The sequence below is a fragment of the Callospermophilus lateralis genome, chromosome 4 (genome assembly GCF_048772815.1).
Source record: "Callospermophilus lateralis isolate mCalLat2 chromosome 4, mCalLat2.hap1, whole genome shotgun sequence".
Classification (NCBI taxonomy): Eukaryota; Metazoa; Chordata; class Mammalia; order Rodentia; family Sciuridae; genus Callospermophilus; species Callospermophilus lateralis.
In genome coordinates this window covers 49,677,086-49,704,702 of record NC_135308.1, presented here as the reverse complement: position 1 = coordinate 49,704,702, position 27,617 = coordinate 49,677,086, and the positions used below count along the sequence as shown (strand labels likewise).

General features: G+C 38.1%; 1 protein-coding gene across 2 annotated transcripts in view; it reads left to right on the top strand.

Moving 5' to 3' along the window:
• Positions 1 to 5,165: 5,165 nt before the first annotated feature.
• Gpat4 (glycerol-3-phosphate acyltransferase 4) overlaps positions 5,166 to 27,617 on the top strand; it is a 45,984-nt gene continuing 23,532 nt past the window's right edge. Inside the window, exons 1-2 of one of the 2 annotated variants that reach the window (XM_076853813.1) lie at positions 5,166 to 5,271; positions 21,588 to 22,603. In XM_076853813.1, the coding sequence (XP_076709928.1) occupies positions 22,439 to 22,603 (165 nt within the window). In that variant the 5' untranslated portion in view covers positions 5,166 to 5,271; positions 21,588 to 22,438. Of the gene's footprint in view, positions 5,282 to 21,587; positions 22,604 to 27,617 lie in introns of both variants that reach the window. The other variant, XM_076853814.1, reaches the window with a different exon arrangement.

Here is a 27,617-nt window from a genome sequence, read left to right as displayed (position 1 = left end):
AAAGGGAATATTGGGACACTGGCCCCACCAGGTCTTTGTTTTTGCTAACTCGCTGCCATAAGTGAACAGTCTTCCTCTGCCATGGGCTCTTGCTGCCATAATATACTGTGTTAGCCACAGGTCCAAAGCAATCAGACCATGAACTGACCATGAACTGAAACCTCTGAAGCTGAGATGAAATAAATCTTTCCTCCTTATATATTGATTATCTCAGACATTTGTCATAGTGATGGAAAACTAACACACTAGTTTATTACAAACTTTCCTATTTGGGTGATGTTATGATTTAATGAACTCTCATGTTTTTGCTCATAAGGCCCCCTTTTATTCTTTTTCCCACACACCCCAAGTATTGTCTACCAAACTTTGTGCATTAAGTACTAGTTAAGTTCATTATTTTATTAATCAAATATATGCTTAATTGTCTAGTGTCTGGCAATCATTATGCAGTTTTCATTTATTCAGCAAACATCTATTGAGCAAATACTATATGCCAGTTGGGGATAGAAGATATATGAATAAAATTATTGGCCTTTGCAAATATATCTCTGGAACCTAAGGGAACCATTTCCATTTTATTCATATATCTTCTATCCCCAATTGGCATACAGTATTTGCTCAATAGATGTTTGTTGAATAAATGAAAACTGCATAATAATTATCACACACTAGACAATTAAGCATATATTTGATTAATAAAATAATGAACTTAACTAGTACTTAATGCACATTTCCATTTCCATCCAATGAAAAGGGGAGCCAAACATACAGATAGATAGCCAATTAAACAATGCTAGAGGTACTTAGAGATTGTTAGAGAAGATGCAACTTCATGTTATGGTTGAGAAGTTAGTCCACAAGATCTGAAATTACATTTCAGTCAACTTGAGTGGCCTATTGTTTCAGGTTTCTGTGTGATTTCTACTAGACTTCTTGAATTATTAAATAATTTAGAAGCTCCACTTTTCTTGCCTTGAGAATTCCAGAAGGCAACAGTGGTTTTAATGGAAGTGATGATGGTAGTTGGAAAGGAATTTTAGAAAATGGTAAGCTAAACAAAGAGGAGTAGTTTACCATATTCACCCAAGAGGATGTTCTGTTCAGCCAACTGCTTTATTGTTGTTGATGCTTGGTGTTTTGCAGTGTTGGGGATTGAATCCAGGGACATTTTAACACTGAGTTACATCCCCAGTCCTTTTTTATTTTGGGGACAGGATCTCTCTAAATTGCCCAGGTTAGCCTCAAACTTGTGATCCCTTTGCCTCAGCCTCCCAAATTGCTGGGATTGCAGGTGTGTGCCACCACACCCAGCTCAGATAACTTCTTGGCAAGTTGAACTTTATGGTGTATCAGAGGTGAGGGTGTAGCTCACTAGTAGAGAGTTTTCCCTCCATGTATGAAATCCAGGGTTCAATCCCAGCACTGGAGGGGGGAAAAAAGTATATCACATTTCCAGAGTCGTTCGGACCATGCATGCCTTTTTTTCTTTTTACAAAAATTGAGTGTGGCTTAATGATAGAGTACTTGCCTAACATAACACGGGACCTGGTTTCTATCTTCAGCACCAAACATAAATAAAATGAAAAGGAAAGAATATATAATTATATGTGATTTTACAATTCTACTTTAGGTTGTATTTGGCTAAAATAATTGAAATCAGAATCCCAAATGTGCGTTGATAGATGAATAAAGAGGTGTGGTATATACATACAGTGAAATGTTATTCTGCCTTTTTAAAAAAGGAAATTCTGACACATGCTACAGCATGGATGAACCTTGAGGACACTATGCTAGGAGAAATATGTCATAAAAAGACAACTACTGGGCTGGGAATGTGGCTCAATGGTTAAGCACCCCTGGGTTCAATCCCTGGTAACAAAACAAAACAAAACACAACACAACTACTGATTTTAACTTGTATGTCAAACTCACAGTAACATGAAGCAGACTGGTAGCTACTAGGGAACAAGAGGAGGGAGACGGAGAGTTTCTATTTAATGAATACAGAGTTTCAGTATTTTTCAGATGAATAGGTTTTGAAGATTCACAACAGTGTAAATATATTTAACACTATCAAACTACACTTAGAAATGGTTAAGGCAGGGGCTGAGGGTGTAATTCAGTGATAGAGTGCTTGCTTATTATGCATGAGGCCCTGAGTTCATTCCCCACTACCACCCCACCCGCCAATAAAAAGAAATGGTGAAGATGGTAAATCTTGTTATATTTAGTTTACCACAATTAAGATTTTTTTTTAAGAGGAACATTCCTTGTGCTTTTATTTGGCTTTTTCTCTTGGCACTTGGAAAGGAGTGTTAATATTACTGGTAGTATGGTAACAATTGTGGATTTACCTTTTAACAAATCTCAAAGGCTTTGTACTTGTGAAGATAACTATGGAAGGGAGAGGGGTTATACAGCATAAGGATGGTATAGGGAATATCTTTCCAAGTTCATAGCACTGTGCACATACAGCAGAGAATATGTTGATTCTAGTAGTACTAGTAGTACAGTTTGGAAATGAGTTCAAAGTTAGGATACAGTTGAGACTATTAAATCTCTCACTGGGCCCTTAAACACTGTGATCCCTTTCTTCTAATTGACCATCTTTCATCCAGCTTTTAACATTCCTCAGATAGTCTCTGAAGTACAAGCATATTTACATTCTAGAATGTGAATATAACTTCAATAATAATCTAAAGACAGTCCAAATTTACACTGATAAGAAATATAGTGTGGTTATAAGCCTTATCTGTGGGCAGAAGACTTTGCCACAAGTAAATCTTCTTTGCGTCTAGCTTTTCAACTTCTGTCCTGTTTGTATTTCTTGCATCTAGCAATGAATGTGACAAAGATCTGCCCAGATTATTGGCCTTTGCAAACATACCTCTGGAACCTAAGGGAACCATATTAACCCAGTTTCTCTTGGGAGGAAATTTGATTGCCCTCTTGCACTAAAGAAATTTAGAGAATTTCCAAGTGAATATGCGTACTCTCACAAATATGTGTTAATATTCAACAACTGAGTGTATTATTTGGTTGAGTAAAGAATCATTCAAGGCCGGGCATCGTGGCTCATGCCTATAATCCTAGCAGCTCCGGAGGCTGAGGCAGGAGGATTTCGAGTTCAAAGCCAGCCTCAATAAAAAGCGAGGCACTAAGCAACTCAGTGAGACCCTGTCTCTAAATAAAAAACAAAATAAGTTTGGGGATGTGGCTGAATGGTTGAGCCATCAATATGATTGAGAATGGTTGAGAATCAATATGATTCTTGGTGAACTTCTCATATGTGTGAAATATTTTTCCATTTCAAAACTATTATATACAAAGAACTGTAATATATGTCATCTTTTCATTATTGTAAAAAATATTTATTTAACCAGAAATTTTGAAGGTCCAAGGTCATGGAATTGGTATCAGCTCTGTGCTGGTGATAGCCTTTTTGCTGGCAGACTCCCAAGGCTTCACATGGCAAAAGACAGGGATCACATGTGTCTGTGGGTCTAGCTCTTTTCCTTTTTATAATTGAGGATTTAACCTAGGGGGCATTTTACCACTGTGCTACATCATCAGTCCTTTTAATTTTGAGACAGTCTCAGTAAATTGCTGAGGCTGGCCTTGAACTTGAGCTGCTCTTGTCTCAGCCTCTTGAGTCACTGTGATTACCGGTGTGCACCACTGCACCCAGCTTCTGATCCTCCTCTTATAAGCCATCAGAATGTAAACATGGAGGGTGGTGCTCTGCCCAAATGACTTCATTTAAATCTAAACCCTATCATTTCTCAAAAATCCCACCTCCAAATACCATAGTCAGATTAAGTTTCTACACTCTTATTATGTTTAACATATGACTTTGGGGATTAAACATCATGAGTTTGGGTAGATGAGCCACTTTCAAACCATAGCGGATGAGCTACTTTTAAGTTCTGACTGGTTCTGTGGGGAGAAAAGGGGACCCGATATAAGAAACCAAGAATCAATGAAGATGGGGATGGTTACTTAAAAACCCTATCTCTAACACTGTGGAGGATGCACAATGTCCAGTATCTTATAGAATTTTATAAAGCTAGAGATTAAATATGGCCAGGCATTATTCAACTATGTATCATTGGCATGCCCCCATCCCCAAACCTGGGCACATAATGAGAACTCCATAAAGGCTTGTTAATTGAGTGGATGACATAATGAATATGTGTTAAGCCCCAAAGGAGTGTGATAACATGTATTGTGGACTAGTGGTTCAGTGTTTTGGAGCAGAAACAACATTCTTATAAACAGATTTTGCTGTCAAAGAATGTGAGTTTGCCCTCAAGATTTTATCAGATTATTTAGCATGGACTGATGATCTGGCAGCAATATGCAGAATAAACTACGGGCAGGGATAGGGCCTGGTACTGAAGGCAGAAAAAAAGAAAAGATTTAAAGAAAAGGGGTGGCAGTATAGCTTAGTGGTAGAGCGCCTGCCTATAAAGGGAAGCCCTGGATTCATACCAGTGCTAACTTTAGGGGAGACGATAAGGCTGGATTAGGCGTTTGAAGTCTGAAAAGATTGTGAGAAATACAACCGCAAAATTCATCAGAACCAGCTGACTTTAATAAGACATCAGTCCCAAATCGACACGGTGAAGGAACGTGAAGGTCGTCTACACTGGTATTTTTAATTCCTTGGCTTTACTATTAAGGCATATGAGACTCAGGGATGATGGTGGTGGTGGTGGTGGTGGTGGCAGCGGCAGCTAACATTTCTTGAGCGTGCTGGGCACTAAGCTATATTCGAAATGGAGTTATCTCGTTGTATTCAAATAGCTCCGAGATGATAAAGTGACTTAGTGACTCAAGCCCCTTCTCGGTAACAGGGCTGACTTCATCCTCTTCAGCAGCTCAGAAACGTGGGGCCCCTCTTCCGGAAGCGCTCTCCAAATCAGATCAGGAATCCGGGAGGCGCGCCGGGGCCCAGGACGCCAGGTACCACTCCCCTCAGCCCCAGCCCATTCGCGGGGTCGCTGCTCAGCGCGTCGAGAACCCGCCCACCACCGGCGGGGAAGCACTGGAGGGGCCCCCTACTCCCTCTCCCGACCCGCCCGCGCAAAGCGCGAGAGTTGGGCGTAGGGCAGACGGTGGGAGGGCAGCGCCGGGGCGCGGGCTCACGTCAGGCGGCGTAGACAAAGGCGGGCGCGCGCACGTCCTTACGCACGCCTTGGCCAGCGGCGGCAGGCAAGGGCGGGAGGCGCTGTCTGCGGAGGATTTGGGAGCCCTGGACCCTCGCGGTCGGTGAGTAGGGGTAAGCCGGCCCCTCGTTGAAGGTCACTGGCCTCCGGGGGGCCGAGCGTGGGGCTTGGGGTCGGGGTCCTAGCGAGGGCCTGTGGGCCAAACGCCCTGCTGATTCCACTCCGCGTCAGGAGGCACCGTGGCCGCTGCCAGGGATTCCCGGCCGGGTGGAGCGTGCCGCCCCCTGGCCCGCAGTGGAACGGTCCGCGCGCCCTCCCTGCCGCGCTGGCCACGCGGGCGCCTAGTTGCTGGTGCTCTTCCTCAGCCCCCGGTGTGGCGCAACTTTTTCGGGGAGGTGGAATGTGGGTGGTCAGTGCTGCAAGGGGCATTAGATCACGTGGGCGCCGCCTTCGCCTCTAATCTCTTTGCCTGTGTACTCCGACTTTCCAGGGATGTGTATTTTTTCTCTTTCCTCAAATAGTGTTCCCCATTTTTCTTTCTTTAGGCTCTCTTAATTCCCCGAAACCCCTTGCCCCTTTCCGTGTTGAGTCCACGCCCTCCAGGGCATCCCCCTACCTAAGGGTCTTGCTTATTCCTTCACTTTCCATCTTTCATAGGGATTTAACTTTTGCAGTTAAGAAGTTATGGAAAATATACTATATGAAACATGATGTAACTATGGAAATAAATATCAGTGTCTCTCACCTCTCACGTCCTCATTCTGATTGATAGCCATGAAATCATTTGAAGAATTTCGTTTCTGTTACGTTTTCCTTAATGTTGGCAGAATTCTGAGAACCTCTGCTTAGTTTTGGGTCTTAGAGATTCGGTCTCAACCCAAATGAAAAAAAAATCAATTATGCTTAAACCAAAGACTATATGGATAAAATCCTGTAACACTACCAGTTAGATATTCTCTCTGTTGAAAGTGATTTTTTTTTTTTTCCAGAATTGTGTTTTGGAGAATTTAAGACATACAAAAAACAGAATAGTGAACCAGCATATATCCATCATCTGCCCTTAACAATTTACCTATGGTTAACCCTGTCCCAACCACATCCTCATCCCTTTATCTTCCCACATGTCAAAGAGAAAAATTCTTGATGGCAGATGAGCCCTCGATTGTCAAAAGTATCTTCAGATTCACAATAAAAATCTCATATAAAGTCATAAGGTACTTTTATTGTAATAGTCTATTATACAACTAAAGAATATGTAAGTGTTGAGGATAGATCAGGAAAGGGGTTCTGAAATGATCAATCTACTAGAGAACAGATTAAAACAAAGTATTTCTGATCTGGATGAGAACTTCGAGATCACCTTGTCCAGATCCAGAGGTTGTACTGAGGCTGGAAACAGCTTCCAATTCTGCATTTGGTCTTCTTTCAACTCTTTCATAATGCTTGTCTTCACCTTGTTTTTTTCAGGGAAAAAAAAAAAAAATGATTGCAAGGGCTCTGATTGAAAACTCATATTCATGAAGGCCTTGCATTGGTAAACGTGAACTTTCCCACCAAATTCCAGAATAGTAAAACCTCAGAATATGCCTTAAATTATTTCTTAAAATAAGTTTGGTACAAATGAGTAAAAAGAAGGAAGTTTTTCACCAAATTCTGGAATGATAAAACTGGGGAATATGCCTTAAATTATTTTTAAAATAAATTTAGGACAAATGAGAATTTCTAATCATAGTTTTTGGGAGACATGGGAGAGTCCTGACTTAGAAATGGAATACCATAGATACTAAAAACAAGCTATGAAGGATTTGGATAACATTCATAGCTATAACTAAGCAATTAACTAAGGAAGGAAAGGAAACTAAAATGGGAATACATCCTTGTTTTATTCTTAATAGCTGAGAGAACAGTGTCATTTTACCATATAGCTGTTTTTGCCATTAATTGGTAAGAATGGACCATTGGCTATAAAAACATGGTATGCATTTCCTTGCAATCTTTATGCTATTTTTTATAACAAGAACAGGTAAATTCAGAACCGTTAGAGGTCACGGAAGGACAGAATGCATTGTTGGGTAGATTTTGTTGTTGGAACATGAAAAGGGTACACTTGTGCAAACTAAGATGGTTGAGGTGTATCACTAGGTGGTATAATCTTCATGGGACCACTGTTGTATAAGTGGTCTATTGTTAACTTTATTATGCTCATTGACCTTATGCAATGCATGACCATACTTTTACTTGTGTCTCAATTTCCTTATTCATATGGTGATATTCTCCCCCTGAGAAATACTATGAACAAGCAAGTCCTTGTATATAGAGTTCTTTGACTTTGTAAGTTCAGATTATTTATATTGTTCTGACATATTTGTAAATTTACTTTCAGGAAGAACTTTTCTTGTGATTTTGTGACCATAGTAGTTGTCATGTACATCCAACTTATGGAAATACCATTGAAATAATTGTGTAATTGTCATGACACATCATTACCCCTGAAGGTGAGAGTGGAGGAGATTGTGGTTTATGTTTATTTTGTGGGTTTGTAGCATGGGGAAGAGTGCTGTGGCCGGTCTGTCAGGATTCTAGTCTAATATAAGTGTTTACTGCTAAAGAATAAATCACTATTTTCATCTGTTGCTTATAACAAAAGGTTGCTTTTTATAAAGAAAATCTCTTGCATTCTGGAGATTATTTGGGCCTGGTTAAGTGTAGATTATATTGCAGAGTTGCTTCTGTAAAATAGAACCTCATTTTGTCATGTTATTTGCTTCACCCCCTTCACATTTTTATATCAGTGTATTATAGGTGTACTCATTTACTTCTCACTGTGTTATTTAGCTTATGGGGAGGTCTCAATTGATCCATTCCATACAGCACTAAGCTACATGTTAGTGCTTTCTGTAGCATGACTAATACTTCTTAAAAGAATGGAATTGGAAAGCTAAAAGGAGTGTTCTAAGTGCTTGGAGTTTTTCCTAACTCCTTTAAGGCACTTTTTCCTCCTTTAAAAGCATTATACCATTGAGCATGCCATATTCACTGGCTTGTTACCTTTCTTAGGGCACTCCTTATTTTACCCTGTGTAGTATATTTAGATTGCATTTTCTGCTAAACCATAAGCTCAAGATCTGCAGTACTAGAAAAATGCTTTGTCACAAGCAGGAACATAATATATTTTTCATTTTTGTTTGTTTATTTATTTGGTGGGGATGGAACCTAGAGCCTTGAACATGATTAGCATGTGCTGCACCATTGATCTACACCTCTAGCCTTTACTGACTTTTTGAATTAAAATTTTAAAAAGGTAAGGAAACTTCAATTCATGAAGCCACATTACTTTTTTGAAGTCATATAGATAGAGAGTAACAGCTGTGCTTAGAACCAGTAAGTTGTCAACATCAAAATGGAGGAAGAACACCATAAAGAAGGGGGCTATCATGCGCACAAGTCTGTGATAAAACCTATTAGGAGGACTCTCTGAAAAACCTCAACTTTGCACAGAGAGTGTTAATGCGAGTATGTCTACCAACCAATTGTCTCTTCTGTTCTGATGCCACCCTTATTGAGTCCTGTAGCCAAGGATTATTACTTTAAAACAATTTATGTAATCCTCCCCATTTTACCTTTAAAAATTGGTCTTTTACCTCCTTGAATGTGTCCTGTGATCTCTGATAGCATGAATATTCCCGATTGCAGTGTTCTGCTTATTCTTGAATAAAATCATTAAATTTTTTAGAGATCCACCTTTTTGTTATTTAGCTTGAGAGACCTAGGGATGGAAAAAATATTATCTTCCTCCCTCTACCTATCTACCAACCTATTTTGTACCCTTAGCAGTTGGTGGTGATACAGGGTATTGAACCAAGGCTTCACACATGCTAGGCAAACATTTTACCACTGAGCTAGTACCTAACCCTTTTAATTTTTTTTTTTTTTCAATTTTAAGACAGTCTGACTGAGTTGCCCAAGCTGACCTCAAATTTGCCATCCTCATGCCTCAGCCACCCAAAACGCAAGGATTACATGTGTGCACCACCATGCCAGGCTCTCTTTAAAATGTTTTAATCAGTGCTGACTCCTAGAAATTAAGCAAATTTATTTTTTGATACTGAGAATTGAACCCAGGGGTTCTTTACCACTGAGCCACACTCTTAGTCCTTTTTTATTGCTTTATTTTATTTATTTTTATACCATTATTTTATTTATTTATCTTTATGTGGTGCTGAGGATTGAACCCAGGGTCTCACATGTGCTAGGCATGCGCTCTACCACTGAGCCACAACCTCAGCCTTTATTGCTTTATTTTGAGATAGAGTTTGCTAAGTTGCTGAGGCTGGCATTGAAGTTGTAATTCTGCCTCAGCTTCCTGAGTCCACTGCGATTATGTGTGTGCAACTGCACCCAATTATGTAAGTTTAAATATTGTAGTAGCTACTTAAAAAAAAAAAATAATAAGCACTTGTCTAGCATGCTCCAGATACTTGGGTTTCATCCCCAGAAAGTAAACTAAAAAGTGAGAGGCTAATTAAATTGACTTCATCATTCTATAATGTATATCGGAAGCATCACATTGAATCTCATCTATACAATTATTTTGCCAGCTAAATATTAAAAAAACTTAAAATCTTTTTTTTTATTTTTTTGAGTGCCTGGAATTGAACCCAGGGCCTTGAACATGGTAGGCAAGTGCTCTACCACTGAGCTATACCCTCAACCCTTAAAGACTATAAAATGTAAACAAAACAAGTGAAAATTACTTTAATAATGTATTCTATTTAACCCACTTTATCTAGATATCTGTTAATATGTAGTCATTATCAAAATTATTAATGAGGGCTGAGGTTGTGGCTCAGTGGTAGAGCACTTGCCTGGCATATATGAGGCGCTGGGTTCATTCAATTCTCAGCACCACATAAAAATAAATAAATAAATAAATAAAGGTCTTGTGCTCATTTACAACTAAAAGTTATTAATGAGATATTTTACAAGCAGTTTTTCATATTAAGCCATTAAATTCCAGAGTGTTTTATATTCACAGCACATTTCCAGTGCTCGTGGTTATGTGTGTTCCAGGGTTATGTGTATTGTGGCTGCCCTGTTGGACTGCATAGAATCAATGTCAGTGGACCATACAGATGAAGGAGTGTTTTATTTTACTTAGTAACATTCTGTTCTGAGGTTAGTTTGTGATTGTGAACATTGGCGTTTTTTCCTTTCATGTTTTAGTAATTTTCTTTGTATAGCTAGGATTATTTTGAATTTATGGAGTTAAACAAAGAAGTTTGATGCCACAGATTTTGTGCCTGTGTGATGAAATGCTTTCTTTTTTTTTTAAGGGATGATCATTTCATTTTTTTCTTTAACTGTCAACTTTTTTCTTTCTTTTTTTTTAGTACTGGGGATGGAACCTAGGGGTGCTGAATCACATCCCCAGCCATTTTTGATTTTTTATTTTGAGGTAGTCTCACTGAGTTGCTTAAGGCCTTACTAAGTTGGTGAGGCTGGCTTCATCTTCTCAAGTCACTGGGATTACAGGTATGTGCCACCATGCCTGGCTTATTTTAACTATTTTTAAGTGTACAGTTTAATAGTAATGCTTTCTTACTTTAAATAAAAATACTTAGTCATTAGGCAAAAACTTAAAAAATGATCAGTAACAACTTCAATAATAACATAGTAAATGGGCGAATAAAATAATAGGCAAAAATTTTCGACACTTTACCAAAGAAGATACATGGATGGAAAATAAGCACATAAAAAGATGATCCGTATCATGATTCATTAGGAAATGTAAGTTAGAATTATTAGATTTCATTTCATATCCATTAGTATGTCTAAAATTAAAAAGACTGGGACATCAAGTGTTGGGAGGATATAAAGCCATTGGGACTTTACTGATGCTGGAAATACAAGATGGTGCTGTCAGTTTAGAATAGTTTCATAAAAAACTAAACATACACCTCCCTTAGAATTCGTAATTCCAACTACTGGGAATTTACCCAAGAGAAATGAAAGTATATATTCATACAAAAACTTGTGAATTATAGTTTCTTTTTTTCTTTTTGGTCAGATCTCTGTAATAGAACATCCTCAATGTCGTTCAGTAGGTAAGTAGATTAATTGTGGGATGTTCATACCAGCGAATACTACTCGGCAATAAAAGGGAATGAACTGCTGACACATGCAACAGCATGGATTATTCTCAAAATCATTAAACTGAAAAAAATAAACCCAACAAAAAAATCTTGATTAAAAATAAAAGAAGGCGGCCAGAAAGTTGCTTCCAATTACATATATAGTACCCAAATGTAAAAACACAAATTTTGAAATGGAGCAATCAATGCAATAGTAAGGTTGGGTAATGAATGAAACATATTGGTTCTTAAAGCCCCAACAAATCAAATTGTCCTTTTCTAAAAGAATGATGCTGAATATCAAAATTGTTTGGAGTGAACACTTGGTGTACCATGTTACTTATTATCCAATGAGGTCAGAATGACCTTAGATAAGACCAAGACCCTGAAACTGACTACATTCTGTCTTCTTCCTAGTGAGCGGAGTAATCCTTTGGCCTTTTGTATCCTGGCTCTGTCTTGGATAATTTGTTTTATCCAGGATCAATGTCAACTGTTTATGTATTTATGATTCTTCAGCACTTCAGTTCACTTGAACCTAGTAACTCTTGAGTTTTTGGAAATAATTCTGAGCTGTCTTTTTGGAAAGGTGCACTTTTCCTGCTGAGCAGCAGCATTCTATTCAAACAAATTTGTTATATTTCACTACTTCTGATACACTTGACTTTAAATACAACCAGCACACATTTCCTTTATGTCTGGGCTTGAATGTTTATATCATGTTTGTATCTCATTGGATTGGGGCATTTGATGAGTATGTGTTGGCAACAGAGAGACCTCAGAAAATAGGTGGCTTTCTTTGTAAACCCACTCCAAAGCAGAGGTTAACCTGAGGAACAGGACCACTAAACTAAGGATCATTAGTACTCCTCTAAGTTATACTTCTGCCTGTCTGTCCCTAGCCAGTTCTATAACTTGTCTCAGTCTAAGTTTAATCCTTCCAAGGCTCAGTTATTTGAGCCATAAAACGAAGAGATTAGACAAGAGCTCTCAGTGATCAACTAATAATGATGCAGTTTATCATCATTTTATTATTGCCTCAGCTTTATGATGATTAATAGCTGTACCTTCTGTTATTGAGCACTTGTGCTGAGCATTGTACTGATCACTTGATCAGCATTATCTTCTATTTAGTCTTCACAATGATACTTCATTAGGTTTGCCAATTGCATATAAATGGAGTCATATAATATGTGATTTCTTTCATGTAGTATAATGTTTAGAAGGTTAATCCATGTTGCAGTGTGCATCAGAACTTCATTCCATTTTATGGCCAAATAACATTCCATTGTATGAATATACTACACTGTTTACCCATTCATCATTTGATGGGCATTTTGATTGTTTGCATTTTTGGACTATTTGAATAAGGCTGCTGTAAGCATTCATGCACAACTTTTGTGTGTGTGTGTGTGTGCAGATAGTTTTTAGTTTATTCCACCTAAGAATGGAATTACTAGCTCATGTAGTAACTCTGTGTTTAACCATTTTCCAAAGATAGCTGCACCATCTAACATTCCCACCTGCAGTTTGGACTTTTTTTTTTTTTTTTTTTTGCTTTTTAAAGTGCTGGGCATGGAATCTAGGGCCTTGCACGTGCTGAGCTCTACCACTGAGCTACACCTCCAATCCTGAGGGTTGGGATTCTTAATATCAACTAAAATTTGCACTCTATAACTGCCAGTCATAACACCAATTCTTTTGGCTCAGGGTACTCAGAACAAAACTGCTTTTTCTAGATGACAGCCAGCTTGATTGGATCGTTTGTGTATTCTTTAATGGCAAATGACTTCTACCAGTATTCATGGTCCTATGATGTTTTATTTTATTTTTTTAGTTGTTAATGGACTTCTTCTTCTTCTTCTTCTTCTTATTATTATTATTATTTGGTGCTGAGAATCGAATCCAGTACCTCACACATGCAAGGCAAGCGCTCTAACATTAAACTACATCCCCAGCCCTCCTATGATGTTTTAGATCCTATCATCAGCTCTCTTATGAATGTGCTTAAACCTAACCTATGTCCTCTCCCTCACTTTTTTTTTTTTTTTTAGTTAGGAAACTTGATGCATTTTATTTACTTACGGGTATTTGTGATCAAAGATAGTGGCAGTCTTCCTTAGTTTTCACTTGTTCTTTGCTAAATTAACTGCTAATTCTTAACTCCAGCTACATGTTAAGATCAAGTCTCCTAAAAACAAAACCAGATTTGTTTCTTATATATGAATCCATTCTGCCTTGTGATTTTTCTTTTTTTGTATCATTAGAAGTTTTATAGAGCAGGCTTGGCACTAGGGAAATTTTAATTTTTTTTAGGCTACTTTAAGAGATAGGAAGGTATAGTAGTTAAAGAGCATGCATCGTCTTGGAAACTAAGGCACTTGTCCTAATTCTGTTCTACCACTTACTAGTTGTGTGACCCTGGAAAATTAATTATCGAAGCCTAGTATGTTTAGTATTCACCCTGATTTATGTCATCTAGACTGATGACCAGGTCATTGAAATGTGTATCCTGAGTGGAGAATCAGTGCACCCAATTGTGGCCAAACAAAGAATGGTTCTGGCTAGGTTTTTCAGGACCTACACTGCTCACATCCCTGCTATTTTTGTACATGAGTATTTATTTTGTGTGTGTTGTTGTGGGGGGGTTATTGGGAATTGAGCCCTGGGGTGCTTACCACTAAGCTACATCCCTATCTGTTTTAGTTTTTATTTTGAGACAGGGTCTTAATAAGTTGTGAAGGCCAGCCTTAAATTTGCAATCCTCCTGCCTCAGGCTTCTGAGTTGCTGTGATTATAGGCCTATACCACTGCAGCAGGCTGGGTATCTACTTTCTTGATTTCAGAATGCTGTGGCAGAATCTTAATCTTTGTTTATGCATTCACACAGTGTGCCATCTTTAAGCATCAAATATTTTGTTTTTTTTTTCCTGATTTCTACAGCAGTCTTTTCTTCCCCCAAGTGTGTTCTGCAGACACAGGTGTAGCTTTGTTTTTCCTCCCTGTCAGACCTCATGAAGTTTCTGGTTGGGAACCTCATGCTCCAGCCACTTTAGGGGGGATTCAGAACATTTTTAGGCAAGAATAATAGCAGAAAATAGATTGTACATTAATGGCATGTCATTACTTTTTGGGAAACACTTTCAAATGCCCCTCCTCATTCGTAGTGACAGGTTTAGAATGGAAATAAAAATAATAGTTTACGCATTTTAAGCTTTTCTACTATGAAAAGAGTACTGGAAAAGAACCTTATGTTTATTGTCTCATAATCTTTTTTGGAGGGGGATTTTACTATTGGGATAATATTTTTGTATATCTTTATGGATTGCATTATGGTAATTCAGTACATGTTACAAGGTATAATAGTCAAATCAGGGTAATAAGCATTTCCATCTCTTCAAACATTATTATTATTTTTATCAGTACTGGGGATTGAGCCCAGGGATACTTTACTACTGTGCTATACCCAGCCCTTTTTTAATTATTTATTTTGAAACAGGTTGTTTAGGTCCTCACTAAGTTGCTGAGGCTGACCTCAAACTTGGCTAGTCTCCTGCCTCAGCCTCCACAGAGTTGCTGGGATTATGGGCAGGAGCCACTGTGCCCAGTACATTAATCATTTTTTGTGTTGGGACTTTTGTACTCTTCTAGTTGTTTTGAAATATATCATAGATTTTTTTAACCTGTAATGACCTTAATGGGCTAAAGAAGAACCAAAAATACTTCTTCTATTCTAATTATGTTTTGATTCCCCTTTATTGAATTTCTTTCTGATCCCCTTCCCCACTGCCCTTCCCTTAGTCTCTAGTGACTGCTATTCCAATCTGTTCTTTTACAATATTGCATATTAGCTTCCACAACTGAATAATATGTAATATTTGTCTTTCCAAATAATCTGAATTATTTCACTTGATAACCTCCTGTTGTATTTATGTTGCTCCAGGTGACAGGATTTCATTCATTTTTATGGCTAATATTCTATTGTGAATATATATCACATTTTCTTTATCCATTCATCCACCAAGGTCATGTGGGTTGATGCCATGTTTTAGCTATTGTGAATAGTGCTGCAGTAAACATGAGAGTGAAAGTAACTTTGGCATAATGGTTTTATAATACCTTTAGATTTATACCTAGTGGTGGAATTACTGGATTATATGGTAGTCCTGATTTTAGTTTTTTGAAGACTCTCCATACTGTTTTCTCTACTGGCAGTATTGATTTACGTACCCACCAACAGTGTTTTTTATGGTGCTGGGGATTGAATCCCAGGGTCTCATGTGAAGCTGAACAAATAAGTGCTCTGCCACTGAACTATACCCCTGCACTGAACTGTACTCCCAATTCTCATTGTCTCTTTCTTTTTTAACAAATGAATAATATTCCATTGTATCTTATACTCCTGGATATCTGTGTTTCTTTAGATGGTATAAGTAATACTGTAGTCAGTAACCTAGCACCTACTTTTCTTTTGCAAATGAAAAAGGGGTTTTTCAGTTTCAGCCCTTGGCATCCGTGGCCAAGTCTTTGTTGTGGGGCCCTGTCCTGTGCATTTCAGGATGTTTGGTATCTTCTCAGCCCTCTGTACTCTAGAAGCTGGTAACATCCCATTTCTAGTTTTTATAACCAGATAATTGGTAGCAACGCAAACATTGCCAGCTTTTCTCATCAGGGTCAAAAATAACACCTGATTGAGAACATTGTTTTAATTTATTCTTAGGATAGTTTTTTTTTTTTTACAAATGAAATAACTGGATCTAAGGTTAGGTGAATTTAGAATTTTTATGGCAATTGCTAAACTTTTCTTTATTAAGAGGCTGTACCATTTTATGCTTCAACCAGCAGTATTCAAGGATATTTTCTCATTCTCACCAGTATAGTGGTTTATCCATGGCCAACAAATATATGAAAAAATTTTCAACATCTCTATCTGTTGGAGAAATGCAAATAAAAGCTACATTAAGATTCCATGTCACTTCAGTCAGAATGGCAATTATCAAGAATACAAATAGTAATAAATGCTGGTGAAGGTGTGAGGAAAGAGGTATGCTCACATTGTTGGTGGGACTGCAAATTAGTACAATTCACTTTGGAAAGCAGTATGGAAATTTCTTAAAAAAAAAAAAAACTAGGAATGGAACCACCGTATGACCTAGCTAATCCCGCTCCTTTGTATTTATACAAAAAAACTAATCAGCATACTATAGCAATACAGCCATTTCAATATTTATAGTAGCACAGTTCACAGTAGCCAAATTATGGAATCAGCACATATGCCTGTCAATAGACGAATGGATTAAGAAAATATGGTGTATATATACAATAGAGTTATATTCAGCCATAAATAATGAAATTATGGCATTTGCCAGGAAAAGGAGGAGATGAAAAACATCATGCTAAGTGAAATAAGGCAGACTCAAAAAATCAGGGGTCAAATGTTTTTTCTCATGTGGCAGCTAGAGCAAAATAAGGGAAATAAGGTAGTGGGGGATTGAACATCAAAAAAGATACAAGGAGTAGGTGGAGGTGGTCTGGAGGGAACAGGTAAGGAGAGGAAATGTAGAATGAATAATAACAAAATCATGTCATGTGTAAATAGGTATATACCACAGGGCATTTCCCCTTTGTGTAGAAAAGCAGCAATCAAAAATGAATAAAAGAGCAAAAAGGAAGATAAATAGAGGATTGCGGGGTGGGGGGTGGTGGAAAACTGGGACTGAAATGGAGTAGATCAATTCCAACGCATGTATGATTTTGTCAAAAATGAACCCAACTACTACATAGAATTAATGCTCTGATTTAAAAAAATCTTTTTGCCATCTTTCTGTTATAGCTAACTTTTTAAAATGAGCACTTGCTACTTTCTACGCATGTAGTATTTTTTGGATTATGGATTTTGTGTTCTACTTTAAAATAATCTCTAAAGCTTTCTGAAAGTTTGGTATCTAGAACTGATGATAGTCCACTGGGTTTCTTCTGATCCTAATGAAATAATATGTATTGTTTATTTGTATCTAATATGTGACAGACATTATACTTGGTGTACTTTAAAAATGCACGTGTGTTATCCTTTTGTTCCTGGGACCAAAATACCTGACAAGAACAATTTAGAGGAGGAAAAGCTTCTTTTGACTTATAGTTTCAGAGGTTTAGTCTATGGTGGGCCAACTCCATTCCTCTGGGCCCAAGGTGAGGCAGAACATCATGGCAGAAGGAAATGGTAGAAGAGTGCTGTTCCACTCATGGCTACCAGGAAGCAGGGGTGAGGAAAGGGGGCTGCAGGGAACACTTAGTGACCTGCATCGTTAGCCACACCTCCACCTGCCTACAGTTACCACCTAGTTAGTCCATTTAAGTTAGGATTAGGTAAGACCTCTCATAATCCAATCATTTCATGCCTGAATATTCCTACATGAAAATAAGATCTTTGTGGGGGCATTACTTTATCTCCAGTCCATAACAGTATATATTCCTGTGTAGTCTTAAGCATTTATTTTTAATGAAATGGCATTTTTTTTAACCTTTCAGATTGGTACTTGGCATCTCTGCACATATTCTGACAGTCATGGTTTCCTGAATTAGAATGTGTCTCAAAGAGTTAGCTGGGAAGTATTTGATCCTGCAGTTAGGAGAGATAACAGTTTCTACCACACATACTTGATGAAGGGATGTAGAGGCCCTAACTATTTATTTATGAATGTCACTGGGAATTGAACCCAGGAGCACACTACCACTGAGCTACATTCTCAGCCTTCCCCCCCAACCATAACAAGGCCTCAAACTTGTCCTGCCTCAGCCTCCTGAGTCACTAGGATTAGAGGGTACACCCCCAAGCTCAGCTTTGAGGTCCTGATTTATGTTAAGTTTCCTCTAATTTTTCCTCTTGGTCTCTGTTTTTTTCCTTCTTCAAAATCTTGAAAATTGGGCAGGGGATAGATATCACTCAGTAATAGAACACTTCACGAGAATGTGTGAAACCCTGAGTTCAATCCCCAGTAGTGCGAAAGTACACAGAAACAAAAATCATGAAAATTTGAAATTGTGACTTTATTTATATATGTTGACTTGCTTGATTGTTATCTCTAAGAATATTTGTTCAACAATAATATCTAACCCTGGAATAAATATCTGGCACATGGTGTGTGCTCAGTGAATATTTGTTGAATTGAAGAACTAGTCACTCCAAGAACTGAGGCCATTTGGAGGCCTCCAGGCTTAGATCTGCCATTCAGCATGTTGAATAGTTTAGTTGGCCTGGAGATGGGCTCTGTTGTCTTCCTAAAAGGTTCAGAGTTAGTTGGCCCTTATGTTTCTCTCTGGAACATTTGAGCTGTTGAGGCAACTTTGATCTAAATGATTCTTCATGAGTTTGACTGGAATCCAGATGTGGAACTTAAGTTATTTCTAGGAATTAAAGTTTTCCCCTACTTCACACTTTTAAGTAGTCATGGTTATATTTACCTGAGTTAAAGTAATATCCTCTCCTAAATCAGCAGTTATCCAGAAATTGTACTTTGATTGAATTCTTTTCAGATGTGAGTAGTGTTTTGATATTTCCAGACATCAAAGTCTGTATTAAGGGGTCCATGAGACACCAGATACCTCTGGCTTTAATTATTTTTATACTAATTCCCCAAGTTGTTTGGAAGCTTATTTGATAATCAGTCCCAGTTTGCTTGCTGTTTCCTCTACTTCTGAGAATTTATGTGAAGATTAATGTTGGCTGGATAACTTGTTTGGCTAGTTTCCTGTTCTCTGAGAGGCTGGCACTCACAAATGTGAACTCAGGGTGAGGCGGGACAACGTGGGGAGAGGTCACTAACTCTGGGGAAGGAAGGATCAACTCTGTCATGGGTTGTAAACTTTCTGTAAAGGGGCAGATAGTAAATATTTTAGGCTTTGTAGGCTGTGGTCTTTGTTATAATCTTTTTAAAATTCTCTCATCTCTTTAAAGACGTGAAAACCATACCTATCTCAAGGTAAGATATGGATCTATCTCAAGATCCATATAAAACAGGCCATAGCTAGAGTTGGCCCACACATTGTGATTTGCCAACCCCTGAACTAGGTGAAGAAATTAGTTTGTTGCCACATGTATTTATTGTTTTGGGGACATTAACCCAGAATAACATTGGGAATTCTAAATTGATTGTGATTCAAAGAAGAGCCATCAAAATTTTGGCTTGTGGGGTCAAAGTTGCCCTAATGACAGTCACCCTGGGTCCCTGAAACTCAGAGTAACCTTGACCAGTGGGACAGAGGTTTCTTGCTGCATCTTTCTCATGGGAGGGTTGAGATGAAAGACTGGAGTGGAGGTACAGCTGTAGAATTAGGTAGGGAACTGACAGGTAAAAGGAACACAGTGACGCAGATTCCTCAGCTGCTTTGGAATATAGTTAGAAATCTGGCATGCACAGTTAGTTTGGCCAGTTTATAAAAATGAAAGAGCATGTCTGTACTTTGGATTCTGAGAAGAACACCAAATCTTGATAAGTGAATCCAGATCTGCTTTGTGGTTTTTCTCTAATCACAAGAAGTTCTGTAGAGCAGGCCTGGCATGAAAGAATTATTTCAGGATAGTTTGTGAGATAGGAAGAGGTCAGAGACAAAGGCACTTGTCCTTATCCTATTCTACTACTGTGAATAATCTCCTAAGTCTCAGTATCCTTGCCTGTAAATAGCCTTGATAATAATAATTCTTCCAGAGTAGTGAGAACAATATATGTAAAGTGCTTATTACTCAGTGCCAGTCATCTTGTAAGCATTCAGTAAATGTTAGCAATAATAATGAGGTAAAAGTAGAAGAAAATGAGGGAACATGGGGCCCAAAAATGGGAACTTTTGCTGGTGATATTATAGCTCAGTTGGTAGAGTATTTGCCTTACTTGCACAAGGCCCTGGGTTCAATCCCCAGCACCAAAAAAAAAAAAAAAAAAAAAAAATGGGAACTTTTATTTGTGACTCATTGTCACTGAACTGTCGTGTCCTTGTTGAGTATTTGATCACTATGTGGAAAAGTGTTGGAGCTGTATAGAAATGGATCTGTGTCTACCTCTCTTCATTTCCTCATTTAGAAAATGGAATAATACATGTAGACAAATTCAAGGTAACCAAATGAGGTAACATGTTTGAGTTTATAAAGCATTGGACAGAATTTAAAATGAAGTCAGTACCTGTTCAATTCTTGAATTTCTAAATGTTTTAGGACAGAGCTAGATGATGATTTGTGAGAAGCCAAAATCTTTTTGCCAGGGACTCGAGTTGTAGCGAGTGCCTAGCACATGTGAGGCCCTGAGTTCAGTCTCTACACCATGAGGTACAGGAGATGTTTTGCCTAAAAGACTCGATAGGATACTCCCAGGTTCATGACTTGATAAGTTGTGATATGGAATGAGTACTGTAAAATTGGAATGTTTTTGTGAGATATTCGAAATAATGGAATTTTAAAATAGCCAGGGTAGGGAGATAGACTGCAGGGGTTTAATCTCTATGGAGGAAATAAAACACTATTTTGCAATGTTGAAACTATGCATTTCCTTTTCTCCTGCAATTCTGTTCTAGGAATTTATCCTAGAAATATATTCACCATGTGCATTTTATATACTAAATTTCACATGCATATGGTTATTCATTACATTTTTATAAAAAACAAAATGGAACTACTAGGAGTCTCTAGCTTTAGGAGATTGGTAACCTAGGTCCTGGTGTATTCTTAACAGTTGAAAACTATATATACCTGCAAAGAGTGCAGCAGCTCTGCATGTGCTGATGGAACTATTTCCAGGATATGTTAAGCTAAACCAAATAAAAAGCAAGGTGAAGAACAATGTTTGTTGTATGCCATTGTTGTTGCTGCCAGGCCTGGGCAGAGGAACAACTATGACTTCCTTGTATAAGCAGAGACTATCAAGGGCAGATTATGAAACTGGTACTATGGTTGAATCTTGGAGAATTTTGGGTAACAGGACAGGTAGGAGGGAGATTTACATTTCATAATATACCCTTTTGGTCTTTTGAAATGTGTCTTTTAGACATGCATGTTCTGTTCAGAAAGTTTGAGTGACCACAATTCCTATCATTGGAGTTAAAACTAGATGGAATATTTGTTTTCCTCTCATCAGTGTCTGCCATATGTGGCCCTGCCTGGTTCCTCTGTCTTCAGTGGCTTGAGAAGCTAGCTCTGATGATAAGCTCATGGTGAAACAGCCCTCCCTGCCCGTACACAAAGCACATTGACATTTCTCCTCTTGATTTGTGTGACTCACAGTGTTTCTGTTTCCACCCCTAGATCTGGCAGCATGTAAACAACTTTTTGCCAAGAACCCAGGTCACCGTTGAAAAGGGGGCCTTAAGGGAGAAGAATATCGAGAGTACATCAATGCCAGGCGCGTCTGGAATTACACTCACCGCAGGCAGCATGACACATTCAGTGCCAGCATCTGTGTCCTACTGGAGAAGGTTGGGACTCTTCACGTAGGAGGGTCTTCGGGGCAGCAAGCACCAAGAGCCTCTCCAGAGGGAGAATGGGGCCAGATACGAACTCTCTACAATGAACTTGATTTTCAGCTTATGAAGGAATTTTAAGTAAAACGATTATTTAATTTCCTCATATTCACGTTCAAAAAGCCTTCTGGGTGAAGTACTAGCAGTCACCCTCCTCTACGGGAGTTTTCAGGATTTTTCTGGCACCAAGGTGAACTCTTCTTGGTACTTTTGGCAATACAGATCTGCAGGACAGATTTATCTACTGAATGCTCTGGAGCAGGAAAAGAAAGAAAACCTCTGGAAGCAGTATAAGGATAGCAGAGCAGAGACCCCTCCCTCGGTGCTCACTTGCACAGAAACTCAGTCTGGACTTGGATGTTTTAAATAAAAACTTATCCTTCCGCATTCACTGTGAAGTCTCTCTATTCTGGGGAAACCTGGCATTCTTGGGCTGCCTCCTGTGGCCCTTTTGTACTGTCATTCTGCCCCCAACCCTTCTATACAAGCAGTTGAATGATGTGAACTTTGGAATGGAGTATTTTACTCTCGGAGCACTGACTTCCTTTCATAGGCTGCTGGTGTCAGAAAGGACCATCTAAAGGCTGTGATTTGTGCTTGGGGAGGAGGGCACTGGCCTGGTCTGGATCCTCCACCATGTTTCTGTTGCTGCCTTTTGATAGCCTGATAGTCAACCTTCTGGGCATCTCCCTGACAGTCCTCTTCACCCTCCTGCTTGTTTTCATCATAGTCCCTGCCATTTTTGGAGTCTCTTTTGGTATCCGAAAGCTCTACATGAAAACTTTGTTAAAAATCTTTGCGGTAAGTTGAACTGTTACAGTAAGTTTATTTCACAGAGGAAGGAGGGGGACATGCTTTTAGGTTAAAGAGTTCTTACCTGGCCAATGGCTCTCTCTTCATTGAATAGGGAGAAAGTGAGGAGAATAGGAAGTGGCATCTGGTGAAAAAAGAGTAACTAAATGTGTACTTTTGAAAGCCTTTGGCAGTTTTTCTCAGTGAGCTAAGCTGCTTGTGTATTTGATTCATGCTGAGCAAAGGCACCTATTCCATGACTCCACAGCTTGCCTGTTTATTTCATAGAGAATGGGGCTTAGAATTTTAAAAATCATTGCCAGATTCTATATCTTCTTGTATAACAGATAGTGGAGCACACAGCTGTAGCCAACATATCCCCTCACTGATAACCTTTTCTCTCCTTGGTTTATTTATCTTAAGTAGGTTCTTGTATTTTAGACAAAAAAGGGCATTTGAATTGTTTTGTTTCCTGAAAGAGAAGGATAATAAATTTCTGAACATATGTCAGAGCTTGGATCTAATTATACCACTAAACAAAACTAGTCTCCTTACAGTGAAAACAAAAAGAGTGATATTTCCTGAAGTTGATCCAAGCAGTGAGACTTTAATTTTTTTTTTATCACCAAATGTCTGTATTTATTAGAGTGATAGGTATCTATTATTGAAGAAGTGCCCTAAAACTCATCTAAATGGATTTTTTATTTTTTTTTTAATTTTTTTAATTAATTTTTATTGTTGGTTGTTCAAAACATTACATAGTTCTTGATATATCATATTTCACACTTTGATTCAAGTGGGATATGAACTCCCATTTTTACCCCGTATACAGATTGCAGAATCACATCAATTGCACAACCATTGATTTACATATTGCCATTCTGGTGTCTGTTGTATTCTGCTGCCTTTCCTATCCTCTACTATCCCCCCTCCCCGCTCCCCTCCCCTCCCCTCTTCTCTCTCTACCCCCTCTACTGTAATTCATTTCTCCCCCTTATATTTTACCCCCTTTCCCCTCACTTCCTCTTGTATGTAATTTTGTATACCCCTGAGGGTCTCCTTCCATTTCCATGCAATTTCCCTTCTCTCTCCCTTTCCCTCCCACCTCTCATCCCTGTTTAATGTTAATCTTCTTCTCATGCTCTTTCTCCCTACTCTGTTCTTAGTTACTCTCCTTATATCAAAGAAGACATTTGGCATTTGTTTTTAAGGGATTGGCTAGCTTCACTTAGCATAATCTGCTCTAATGCCATCCATTTCCCTCCAAATTCTATGATTTTGTCATTTTTTAATGCAGAGTAATACTCCATTGTGTATAAATGCCACATTTTTTTTATCCATTCGTCTATTGAAGGGCATCTAGGTTGGTTCCACAGTCTTGCTATTGTGAATTGTGCTGCTATGAACATGGATGTAGCAGTGTCCCTATAGTGTGCTCTTTTTAGGTCTTTAGGGAATAGACCGAGTAGGGGAATAGCTGGATCAAATGGTGGTTCCATTCCCAGCTTTCCAAGAAATCTCCATACTGCTTTCCAAATTGGCCAAACCAATTTGCAGTCCCACCAGCAATGTACAAGAGTACCCTTTTCCCCACATCCTCGCCAGCACTTGTTGTTGTTTGACTTCCTAATGGCTGCCAATCTTACTGGAGTGAGATGGTATCTTAGGGTGGTTTTGATTTGCATTTCTCTGACTGCTAGAGATGGTGAGCATTTTTTCATGTACTTGTTGATTGATTGTATGTCCTCCTCTGAGAAATGTCTGTTCAGGTCCTTGGCCCATTTGTTGATTGGGTTATTTGTTATCTTATTGTCTAATTTTTTGAGTTCTATGTATATTCTGGATATTAGGGCTCTGTCTGAAGTGTGAGGAGTGAAGATTTGTTCCCAGGACGTAGGCTCCCTATTTACCTCTCTTATTGTTTCTTTTGCTGAGAAAAAACTTTTTAGTTTGAGTAAGTCCCATTTGTTGATTCTAGTTATTAACACTTGTGCTATGGGTGTCTTATTGAGGAATTTGGAGCCGGACCCCACAGTATGTAGATCATAGCCAACTTTTTCTTCTATCAGACGCCATGTCTCTGATTTGATATCAAGTTCCTTGATCCACTTTGAGTTAACTTTTGTGCATGGCGAGAGAAAGGGATTCAGTTTCATTTTGTTGCATATGGATTTCCAGTTTTCCCAACACCATTTGTTGAAGATGCTATCCTTCCTCCATTGCATGCTTTTAGCCCCTTTATCAAATATAAGATAGTTGTAATTTTGTGGATTGGTTTCTGTGTCCTCTATTCTGTACCATTGGTCCACCCGCCTGTTTTGGTACCAGTACCATGCTGTTTTTGTTACTATTGCTCTGTAGTATAGTTTGAAGTCTGGTATAGCTATACCGCCTGATTCATACTTCCTCCTTGGCATTGTTTTTGCTATTCTGGGTCTTTTATTTTTCCATATGAATTTCATGATTGCTTTCTCTATTTCTACAAGAAATGCCGTTGGGATTTTGATTGGCATTGCATTAAACCTATAGAGAACTTTTGGTAATATTGCCATTTTGATGATGTTAGTTCTACCTATCCATGAACAGGGTATATTTTTCCATCTTCTAAGATCTTCTTCTATTTCTCTCTTTAGGGTTCTTTAGTTTTCATTGTATAAGTCTTTCACCTCTTTTGTTAGGTTGATTCCCAAGTATTTTATTTTTTTTTGAGGATATTGTGAATGGGGTGGTTGTCCTCATTTCCATTTCAGAGGATTTGTCGCTGATATACAGGAATGCCTTTGATTTATGTGTGTTGATTTTATATCCTGCCACTTTGCTGAATTCATTTATTAGCTCTAATAGTTTCTTTGTAGACCCTTTTGAGTCTGCTAGGTATAGAATCATGTCATCTGCAAATAGTGATAATTTGAGTTCTTCTTTTCCTATTTTTATGCCTTTAATTTCTTTCGTCTGTCTAATTGCTCTGGCCAGTGATTCGAGAACTATGTTGAACAGAAGTGGTGGGAGAGGGCATCCCTGTCTTGTTCCAGATTTTAGAGGGAATGCCTTCAGTTTCTCTCCATTCAGAATGATGCTAGCCTGAGGCTTAGCATAGATTGCTTTTACAATATTGAGGTATGTTCCTGTTATCCCTAGTTTTTCTAGAGTTTTGAACATAAAGGGATGCTGTACTTTGTCGAATGCTTTTTCCGCATCTATCGAGATGATCATATGGTTCTTATTTTTAAGCCTATAGATGTGGTGAATAACATTTATTGATTTCCGTATATTGAACCAACCTTGCATCCCAGGGATAAATCCTACCTGATCATGGTGCACAATTTTTTTGATATGTTTTTGTATCCGGTTCGCCAGAAGTTTATTGAGGATTTTTGCATCTAGGTTCATTAGAGATATTGGTCTGTAGTTTTCTTTCTTTGAAGTGTCTTTGTCTGGTTTAGGAATCAGGGTGATGTTGGCCTCATAGAATGAATTTGGAAGTTCTCCCTCTTTTTCTATTTCCTGAAATAGCTTGAAAAGTATTGGTATTAGTTCCTCTTTAAAGGTTTTGTAAAACTCTGCTGTATACCCATCCGGTCCTGGGCTTTTCTTAGTTGGTAGTCTTTTGATGGTTTCTTCTATTTCCTCAATTGATATTGGTCTGTTTAGGTTGTCAATATCCTCCTGACTCAGTCTGGGCAGATCATATGACTTAAGGAATTTATCGATGCCTTCACTATCTTCTATTTTATTGGAGTATAAGGATTCAAAATAATTTCTGATAATCTTCTGTATTTCTGAAGTGTCTGTTGTGATATTGCCTTTTTCATCCCGTATGCTAGTAATTTGAGTTCTCTCTCTTCGTCTCTTCGTTAGCGTGGCTAACGATTTTATTTATTTTTTCAAAGAACCAACTTTTAGTTTTGTCAATTTTTTCAATTGTTTCTTTTGTTTCGATTTCATTAATTTCAGCTCTGATTTTAATTATTTCTTGTCTTCTACTTCTTTTGCTGTTGTTTTACTCTTCTTTTTCTAGGATTTTGAGTTGAAGTATTAGATCATTTATTTGTTGTTTTTTTCTTTTTTTAAGGAATGAACTCCAAGCAATAAATTTTCCTCTTAGAACTGCTTTCAATGTGTCCCATAGATTCCGATATGTTGTGTCTGTGTTTTCATTTATCTCTAAGAATTTTTTAATTTCCTCCTTGATGTCTTCTATAACCCATTGATCATTCAGTAACCTATTGTTCATTCTCCAAGTGATGCATGATTTTTCCTTACTTCTTTTATCGTTGATTTTCAATTTCATTCCATTATGATCAGATAAGATGCATGGTATTATCTCTACTCCTTTATATTGTCTAAGAGTTGCCCTGTGACATAATATATGATCTATTTTTGAGAAGGATCCATGTGCTGCTGAGAAAAAAGTGTAACTGCTTGATCTTGGGTGGTATATTCTATATATGTCAATTAAGTCTAGGTTATTAATTATGTTATTGAGTTCTGTAGTTTCCTTATTCAACTTTTGTTTGGAAGATCTGTCCAGTGGTGAGAGAGGTGTGTTGAAGTCTCCCATGATTATTGTATGGTGGTCTATTAGACTCTTGAACTTGAGTTTGTTTGATGAACATAGCTGCACCATTGTTTGGGGCATATATATTTATGATTGTTATGTCTTGTTGGTGTATGGTTCCCTTGAGCAGTATGTAGTGTCCCTCTTTATCCCTTTTGATTAACTTTGGCTTGAAATCTATTTTATTTGATATGAGTATGGACACTCCTGCTTGTTTCCGAAGTCCATATGAGTGATATGATTTTTCCCAACCTTTCACCTTCAGTCTATGTATGTCTTTTCCTATCAAATGCGTCTCCTGAAGGCAGCATATTGTTGGGTCTTGTTTTGTGATCCATTCTACTAGCCTGTGTCTCTTAATTGGTGAGTTTAAGCCATTAACATTTAGGGTTATTATTGAGATATGGGTTGTTCTTCCATCCATATTTGTTTATTTATGTTACTAAACATGGTTTGTTTTCCTCT